The 10332-nt window shown below is 33.6% G+C and overlaps 1 protein-coding gene across 1 annotated transcript in view; it reads left to right on the top strand.

Moving 5' to 3' along the window:
* LOC106457882 overlaps positions 1 to 10332 on the top strand; it is a 137376-nt gene that overhangs the window by 48171 nt on the left and 78873 nt on the right. Inside the window, exons 6-7 of the mRNA XM_022383950.1 lie at positions 8573 to 8715; positions 8968 to 9098. Of these exons, the coding sequence (XP_022239658.1) occupies positions 8573 to 8715; positions 8968 to 9098 (274 nt within the window). The remainder of the gene's footprint in view (positions 1 to 8572; positions 8716 to 8967; positions 9099 to 10332) is intronic.

The following is a 10332-nucleotide window of genomic DNA, read 5'->3' on the forward strand; positions in this document are numbered from 1 at the left end:
ATATATATATATATATATATATATATATATATATATATCTATCACTATGCGAAAATATTACACAAATGTAATAGAATTAGAATATAGACGTGTTGCATTATGCAATAGACAGGTCCATGAAACAGTGATTAAGAAACACCTAATCGGCCAGAGTTGCCTGACTACTGTTAGGAAAGTTAACTTAAGAGCAGGTTTTCTGAATTCAAAAGGTTTTAGCAAGTCAGCTTCACTTTGTACTTTTGTTTTTTACCTACATGCAAAAAGTCTCTTATAGGGTGTACTTTTAAAGATAACTCTCAGGTTGGTACAAATACTATTTCCCCTTTGTGCCACTGAAAAGAAGACTAAGAGCTCTATAAACAGTGTGTAGGCATCAACTCGACTTGATCCTTTTGGAATGAAAAATAATGACCGTAAGAAGATTAAAACTTAACATGATAAAAAGATGTTTCAAAAGTGGCTCTTTCAGTACAGAGTTGTTTTTTAAAGCGATTCATGACCTTCGAGAAAATTAGCTTTTATGACAAACCACATATGAAGAGAAGTATTTGGAATTCAAGCCTAGAACCTCTGTATTATTATTATAAAAGAAATGTTTTTGAAAGGAGCTTTCATAAAAGATCTTATTTTTTACGATTAGTGATAAATTTTCAGTCTTATTTTAAAGACCACGCGTATTATTTTCCACCAAAAAATGGCAAAACCAGAAAAGAGTCAGTATATTTTTCTTTTCTTTTCAGAACATTGGCTTAAATAATAATCACTGGACCATAAAATGATGTACACAATGGGACGGATCATTAGATTGTGTAAAGCTATTCAAATTCATATCAAAAATGTAATTAAGCTTCCGTGTAATATGTAGTGATTCTTCAGTAGATGTAGAATGTGATTACTATCATAAAATGATTGACATCAAACGTTATTTGCGAAATAAGGGGCCCAGGCTGATCCTAATGCTAGTTTAAAATTATTATTATTAAAGCTGTTAGACATATATTATGTGAAAACAAGGTACTCGTACACTTGTTGGTTTGATGGTAAGAAATGTTAAATACAATAACAACTAGGCTAATATGATGTTCTTGATTAGCGTATCATTGTTTTAAGTGAAAGGTGTCACGTGACCTACACGTGAATCTGGGATAAGGCAATATTGTCTCACTAGGTTTTGTACAAATAAGTTATAATTAATGAGCCGTGAATCACAAGTTCGCTCAACTCTTAGAAGAGAGTGAAGAGAGAAACGCATATAACACAAAACATTTATTATATACATTAAAATAAAATACAGTTTACTTAAATTATTTTCGTTTCATAAATCATTGTAATATTTACTTCCATAACTGTCAATACTTGTACATTAATAAGTCTATTTAAATCGGTTGCTTTTTTAACTATTCATATTCTCACAAGACAGTTTTCTCTTCTGTTTCCTTTTTATTATAATACATGACAAATAAACACTCACTGTTTACATAGATTCTGGGTTCACACCTTGAGGAGTGAAAATAATTGAGCTGCTCACATTCTGCTTCTTTCTCTTGTATTTTCAGTTTAAACTGATTTCCTCTAAGAGTGATGAGATAGGTCTGAAAATATGGGGATACTCAATAAGTTATTTATTTCTGAATAGTTTTGAGCTTTTCTGAATGTCCGAGTTCGTGAGAACGAAGTAAAGGCTAAACACAATGTAACACACAGGTAAATAATCATTAATAAACCAATAACATAAACAGTAAATGTGTACTCACTTAGGTTGCTGGACAGTCACTTTATATCTGATATATCCAGTGCCATTGAGCCCTTTTGCATGATACCAGTGCTTAAACGGTCGGCTTAGATCAGACTTACCCTTAGTGAATAACTGATCATTCGCATTCAAACTTAATGGAGGTCTATCCTCGAGGTATCACCTGACCTACTATTGTAGGACAAGGCTTTCGACATCCTTGCACAGCGTATAGCATTACAGCCACGTTATCCATGGACAGACCAGGTGTTACCTCAAGAAAATGACAAAGAACAAAAAAGTTAGTACAATAGTAATTTAACGAATTCTTGAACACGTGTTATGTGAAGCTGTACATACCAGAATAACTTCTTATATCCGAAAAAATACTATATTAAAGTTAGAAGGTAGAAAACGCATGGTATGCTTATATACCGCCATATTAAGATACCATCCTTAAAACAGTCTTGCATTTCTTCCGATAACAAGCATATTTTCCATCTCTGATAGAAATCATTCAGTATTTTATTTTGCATTGTTAGGCAAATACCAAAAGCACTTTTAACAGGTTTGTCATTAGAATTATACACAACACCAACAAAATTGTCAGTCAGCTCAAAAACTTTCAGTTTGTATACGGCGCGCGTCGAATGGCCTTGAACTCAATCTTATTATCAAAGGGTTTGGGTTTTATATCGCCCGACGCCAGGTGCAACAGGTTTTGGCGTTATACATTGCCTTTTGGACAAGTAGGTTTTTTTTTCTTTCTTCGCGTCTTTCGTTCTATTGCTAGAAAAACACGCCGGATGTATTATTAGTAGGGATGCACGGGTAGTAAAATTTGGACGAATACCTGGTCCGGGTACCCTGTCACAGGGGCCGTGTGTTAACCGGGACCGAGTTTCTTCCCTCACCTCCCCCCCCCAAAGAAAAACAACAAAAATTAGAAATAAAAACAAAATTGACGTTTATTATATTTAACCGAATAATCGCCAACAGAACATTCAAGTTTTACTTTCAACTGTCAATGCCTAGCCACAACTTCTCAAACCCTAACCCCTATTCTTCTCAAAACCATCACCTTCCTCAGAAATCCACTTGTCAAGCCATGCCTGTTATTAACCCCCATTGTTCTCTGAATCACCGACTTTCAGCGGGTGGTCAGTCTTTGTGCTCGGAACACGTTTTTTTTTATATAACTAAACCAATTAATGACTATAACTTTCAGTACCGCGTTAGTTGCCACAAAGATTAGGGCTTAGATGCCTAAATTCGACACTCGGTCTGAGCCGAGTATTACCGGGCAGCCCAATACCCGGCCGGGCACCCGTGCATCCCTAATTTCTAGGGAAACGTGCAAGTTACTGAAAATTCAGAACTGCGGAAGTCTAGCATATATACAGGAACCTTTGAAAAGACGAACCTCAAACCCAAACTGTAAAAACCCATAGATATCGGCATCAATTTACTTCACAAACCTCTAGTAACCCACGTGTTCAAATTAATACAACAATATTATCACATTGCTTCTTACAGTAGGACCCCAGTAAAGTTTGGCTGCCAGCTCTATTTGTTTGTCTTTCTCCATCATATGATTTCTTTATCACTTCGTATGTGGGGTATTCTACATACTGCACTGTAAAATCCTAATGTCTGAATGTTAAAAACCATAAAATACTAGAACGAAGAGCCATTCCGGAAAACACAGCTTCCAGTGGGTTTTGTATTCAGTGTGTTCGCAGTTAAATAAAATTAAAATTTATAATTCATGTTCTACTTTATTTTAAAGTGAGAATGTTTTGAAACCGTGAGGGGGCAATTATATATTATAAGAAGGACAAGTAGATTGTTTTAGCATTACGCCGTTTGGACAACTAAAGAAGTTTTTTTCACTTTATTGATTATCACAATCGAAAGGCTGTCACAAAGTGGACTAGTTTCTGTTTAAATTATGCATTAGTCAAAATTTTAAAAATTTAGTGCAGTTCTTGTTACGAACAGGTACTTGTGGTGAATAAGAGCAAGTAAACCTGTTTTTCAAAATTTGTCTTACCTGTTTATTCCAGTACAACCGTTGTCTAGACATCTATGATTTATATTCATTAACATTTCTGGCAATGATACCTAAACTCAGACATGATTTTCCATTTAATTCCCTCATGTTATCCTTTGTCTCTGTTACTGTGGGTATGACCATAATTGAGCTTAACTCTATTGTTACTCTGCTGATTGAGTAATAGCTGTACAGTTTTTAATTTAACAGTCAACAATTCTTGTTTCCAGCCCTGATAAGAATCATTCACATGTGGGTAAAATAAATAACATAATCCAGGAGCCATGTTGTCAAGAAACTTACCTTTTTTTAGTAGTATATATATATATATATATATATATATACATATTAAGTATAAAATATATGGGTGTGTTGGGCTAAGGATTCTTCTACAGTAGGTGTCTGTGACTTGTTGGCGATAAATTCGACAATAAATGAACAGCACGCACTCGGTTTGTTTTAAAATAGTATATTCAAGATAAGTTAAACATATGTACAAAAATTCTTTACTATGTATATCACATTTGTGTTTTAAATACTATACAGTCCTATTCTTCTTCTCAAAAGTCCACTTGGGCCAATTCAATTGCTTTAGAATTCAGTTGACAAGCCAAACTATTTTTTCTCTTAAACACTATCAGTGTATAATTTACTTATTCCTTTTCTTCTCTCTCTATTTCTTCTTTTATCACAACAGTATCAATGTATAATTCACTTACGCTGTCGTTGAGTTACCGCAGTTGTATCCTGAACTTCCGATACTCCTATTCTTTTTGTATTTAGGCATACTTCCAATAAACCTCTGCTTTTCTTATATAGGCCTACTTCCAAATAATCGTCTGCTTTTTGTCAGAGTCCAGACAGGCACGTTCAATAGCTTTAGAACACCCTTTGACGAGAACATTATTCTCCTAAAATGTCAGAAAACTGTTAATTTCACTTTAACATATCAACCGTATAATCAGTTGACGGATTTAATCATAACTGCAATTAATTAATGGCTTTAACATAGTAAAAGATAACATTTTGAGGATGAATAAAAGTACTTAAGTCTTATAATTGTTAACAAATCATAAGGTTTAGAATGACTGGACCTAAAACCAATTTTCTTTGAAATAATTTCTTTTTACAACAATTTGAGAATATGCTTAAAAGTGTGGTATATCTAGGTTGTCAGTTATAACACAAAATTATGAATTTAGTATTTTTGTAGTATAAAGTCATCAAGAAATTAATGCTGATCCTCCTGTTATAAAGTGGATCTACGTAAATTTTTTTGAGGAAATCAGTTAACCTTAGAACATCACGATATGCCTAATTGTTCTCTAAATTGGTCTAATTTGATTATATCCCAACAATAAACCTATTATATTTGAGAACCCTGGGTGTAGGATAACATTATGTTAGGTCTTCGAGAAATTAATGTTACTTTTTTTTTTAGATGAAAAAAACCCAAACAACTTGTATATTAAAACAAAACATTTATTAATTGAAATAATCTCCATTCTTATCGATGATGCTTTTCCATCTTACAATCAAGTTGTTAATGCCCTGATTAAATAAATCACTTGGCTTTGAAGTCAAAAACATGTCAATGTCCTCTTTAACTCCTTCCACATTTGCATACATTTTCCAATTAAGATGGTGTTGCAGCAAACGAAAAAGATGGTAATCTGATGGTAACATATCTGGAGAATATGGTGGGTGGGGGAGAACTTCCCAACCCAACTCCAAACGTGTGGACGTGCATTGTTGTGGAGAAGAAGAACACCTTTTTGATTGATGAATAAAGGGCATTTCTGATGAAGGGTTTGATTTAAATGTTCCAGTTGCTGACTGTAGACATTGACAGTTCACTGTGGATTGGGGAGTTTGAAATGAATTACTTTTTTGATGTCCCACCAAATGCAAAGCATCACTTTCTGTGGATGGAGTCCTGGTTTTGGGGTCGGAAGTGGTTTTTGTCTAGGGCTGAGCCATTTGTGGCATTTAATATTTGCATAGAGAATCCATTTTTCATCACCGTTGACAATTCATGCGCACCCGAAGAGATGAAGCAACTTTCACATGCTGGAAACAATGATCATTGGAGAGTTTGTGAGGCACCCAAACACCTTCTTTAGATGTTTATGTATTGTTTCATGAGACATGCAATTTCAGGGCCATTTTACGAGTGTGTTGCCTTAGGTTAGACTCAACAAGTGTCTTCAGAGCATCAATATAAGTTCCAACATGTCGGCCCCTGACATCACAGTTTTTAAGGCTAAAGTCACTTGCACGAAATTTGCTAAACCATTACTGATACTTACAATTGTTCAAAACATTTCCATAAGCTTCTTTGATATTCTTTGTGGCTACAGAGGCGTTTTTCCCTTCATTTTTTCAAACAGCATTACATGCCGAATGTGTGTATCATCGTGTGCCATCACTATAAATAATTAGAGTATACTAAACTTTGCATGTTATATAAGCTACACTGATGTGACATTTAGGTGGTTCGTTTAACTCCTAACCGTGATGTAAGTTTTTTTTTGGGGGGGGTAATGAAAGTGTTCCAAAATGCTAAATTAATTTCTTGATGACTTAATAGAATGTATACAAGTAAAATACATTTAATTGGAATGAAACTCACTTTACCAAGCCCGGCATGGCCAGGTGGCTTGGGCGCTCGACTTACAATCTGCAGGTTGTGGGTTCAACTCCCCGTCCCACCAAACGTGCTCGCCCTTTCAGCCATGGGGGCATTATAAAGTGATGGTCAATCCAACTATTCTTTGGTAAAAGAGTAGCCCAAGAGTTGTCAGTGGGTGGTGATGACTAGCTGCCTTCCTTCTAGTCTTATACTGCTAAATTAAGGACAGCTAGTGCAGATAGCCCTCTTGCAGCATTGTGCGAAATTCAAAACAACAAACAAACCATTTACCAGTGCAATGGGAGTGCTAAAAGCCTGAGAAATAGAATGCCAACAAGCAATCCCTTTTACAGAATGTATATATTTTTAGAAAATACATTTAATATTAAACTAAAAGGTTACTGAAAGAGAAGTAGTTTAAGTTGTTTCTAAAGCTGAGCAATTATTATTTCTTACTATGAGTTTGTCATATACTATACTTGCAAAATATTGTTACCATTTGCTCATGACCCTTGGTTCAGACTAGTATTTTGATACCAGCAGTCTAACAGTTGAGCTGCCCATTCTTACTATTTCAATATCTCCCTCCCTCAAACACAAAACATTGATTATCCTCCAACCAAGAGAGTTCTCTAGTGATTCAGTGGTAAGTCTTGGGGTTCAAACCACTAAAAACTGGGTTTTGATACTTGTGGTTGGCACAGCACAGATAGCCCATTATGTAGCAAACAAACCAGCCAAACAGGAACACGCATACCCACAAATCATTCTAGGCTAACAACAGATTGTTTCATTTTTGTAATCTACCAAGCACAGATTATCTTCAGGTGGGAAATGATCACTAACTGGTCACTAGTATAAGAATTACATGATTTTAAGAAACCTGTCCTGATTGGAGCTGTGTTATATTCAGGTTTATATTCAGTTATATTCAGTTTGCTTATGTTGGACCATTGCTTTCACTGGATCATTGGACTGACTTACTAATGACCAAGTTCTATTAAACTATCTTCAATGATGTTCCAGACCAGAATGTTGAATCAAAGGTTTCATAGTCTCAAGAAAATCTTGCATTTACTAAGCACAACATGTACTACCCACATGACTGGTCATTCTTATTACAAATAGTTGGAGCTGTGACCACCAGATATTACTTGAACAACTACTGAAGGACACAGCTATTGAAATTCATACACAACGTTATTTTAAACAATGTACTCCCAAGAGTGGTAACAAGTATTACCTACCTCAAGAACAGAGGTAACTTGAAACAAGATCAGCTTAACAGTTTTGTAGTCAGTGTTACATGAAACCTGCACATATTCAGAACAAATAATAAATTCAAAATAAATACTATAACACTATTACAAGAAGCACATGGTGTGTTCATATACTCCAGGACTTTAACCCAAGACTTTCATTTGAATGTGTATTGAGACACCAGAGCTTTAAGAAATTGTGTAATTTTTTTGTTGAAATTTAATACAGAAGTAACATGAGTAGTAAATTTTTTTTATCTTTAATAAATATTATAAACCATAGTTATTGGCATAGTTTATAAGCATGAAAGTTTTAAGTTATTTTCATCAGAGATGTTACAAAATATATTAGTTACATGATCCTCTATTTCTTGAATATTAGAAATAGTGGTAATGATCACAGTGTTAAACATTTAACAAGTGACATGAGTACACTGATATCTACCATAAATAAATCTAATTTATGGGATTGAGCAAAAAAGAGCCTATAGATGCCATATATTAGTGGTTTGTTTGTTTACAAAATAATTTTTGCAAATTCCAAAGTATGTAATTTAACATACCTAAAATAGATAGTAGATAACACATGCTCTAAAGTTGTAGGTTTTGGAGTAAGTGCTATGAAATGAATTAAAACTGTGAATGAAATAAACGTCATAATATTCTAGAGGTGAACCTTTTTTTATAACAATTATATTTCATTTCATAATTAAGTAAAAAGTTGGAGATCGTTGGCTAGTAACATTTAAGCTCTCGTTTAATTGTTGCTTTAAAAAATTGAAGTATTATTTTTAACTAATGTCTAATTCTAAAGTACAGGTTTTTTAACAGTTAAAAATTTATCTTTTTTTAGACAGGTAATAGATTTCTGCTTTAACATTTCATGTGTCTTTTAGGGTTGAAGAACTAGTAGAAGAAGTAGGACCTCTTTTGACAAATGAAAATATAACCAGACTGATTAAAGAGTTACCGAAAGGTGTTGGTCTGATGAGAGCAGTGGTAGATACTGTAAACCAACCACAAGTACAAGAAATCTTGAGTATGTGTTTTAGACATTTTAGATAAACCAGTGATTATTTTATACAGAGGTAACAATTCAGTTGTTACTGTTTTTGTAGCAGCATTTAGTCATTCCTGCATTTTGTACTTAAAAATAATAGAACCAAAAGCTCAAATTTGGTGATAATTTTTCAGTGCTGGTATTGTGTATAGTTGTAGACTATAATTAAATAAAGATATAAAAAATTTATTGTGGTAATAATTATTGAAGGATGTTTTGTTGTACTTATAGATAATGGTGTACAAATTCAAAGTTTGCTCAAGAATCCTCAAAGAATGAAAGAAGTCCTAGTGAAAGAACTGAAATTACTGTCCCCAGAAGCAGCTGATGGTCTTCTCACTTCATACATCAATATACCAAGGGTAAGATAAGTGTGAAGTAAATAATTATTCTCATACCTTATTTGAACTGTTAAATTTTAATCTTAAAGCAGATAACAAGTATATGAACAGTAAAGGATCATTTGGTCCTTCAAATCTGTCTTTGTACATATATTCTTGATGAATAAAAAAAAAATAGTAAATCCTCCATTAATTATTTTAGGAAATAATAAATTCTCTTCTTAATCTCCTGTAAAGTGCTGACCTTTTGTCAGTGGCAGTTCATTCGTTAAGCCAATTGCTCTGTTAGAAAAATAAAACTGTCTTAACTGGAGTCTAGCCTGTCTATTCCAAATATGCACAAAGAAGTCGGAAGCCTTTGCCTTTTTGATCCTGTGAATAATCATGTAAACTTTTATATAACCTCATTTTATCCTTTTGTCTCAAGAGAAAATAAGTTAAGAGATCTTAACATATCCATGGAACATAACCCTTCCATCCTGAAATCATCCTTGTACCCATTTTCAGAACCCACTACAGTAAGTCAATATCAATATAATTTTTCATAAGTGAGGCATAACTAGTTATTTGTATAGAGTGATGATTTATGTCTTTTGAACTGTAATGAGTATATGTCTATAAATAAACCCTAAAATTATATTAGTTTTGCTAATAGCAATAGATCCCTATTTTGAAGATGTGAGCGACTTAGCCATCAGTTTGGTAATTAAGATCCTTTTCTTGAGTTATGCTGTTGGTTGTTTTCCCATCAACATGATAATCAAATGCTTTATTTGCAAATTTTATAATTAAAGATCATTTGCCATATTCTTGTCCAAGTTCCCATTGATGCAAGTTAGCCTGTAGTACCTCAACATCCTCTATACAACTAGAAATGTCTGAGAGTTTGATGTCATTAACAAACTGTACTAATATGCTAATTATGGAGCCTATCAATAATGTAAATAAGAAAAAGCAAAGACCCAAGCATTGACCTCTTGAGACACTCCACTACTAAAAAAGGTCATGCTTGACTGGACTTCATCATTACGTACGGTAGTATTTAATAGGAAGGATCATGATGAAACAAAATGGTGGCCATAAAAATTGCCCCTTTAAAAAAACTTAACATGTCTGAATATTAACAATAACTATTTCACAGTATTGGCTGAGCAAAACTAAGGCTTATTGTGCTTATAATGCTGCCTAAATCTCTATATATATATATATATATATATATATATATTTATTGAGTGAATCAAAATTTCACTATTTC

Source organism: Limulus polyphemus, unplaced genomic scaffold (genome assembly GCF_000517525.1).
Source record: "Limulus polyphemus unplaced genomic scaffold, Limulus_polyphemus-2.1.2 Scaffold386, whole genome shotgun sequence".
NCBI lineage: Eukaryota > Metazoa > Arthropoda > Merostomata > Xiphosura > Limulidae > Limulus > Limulus polyphemus.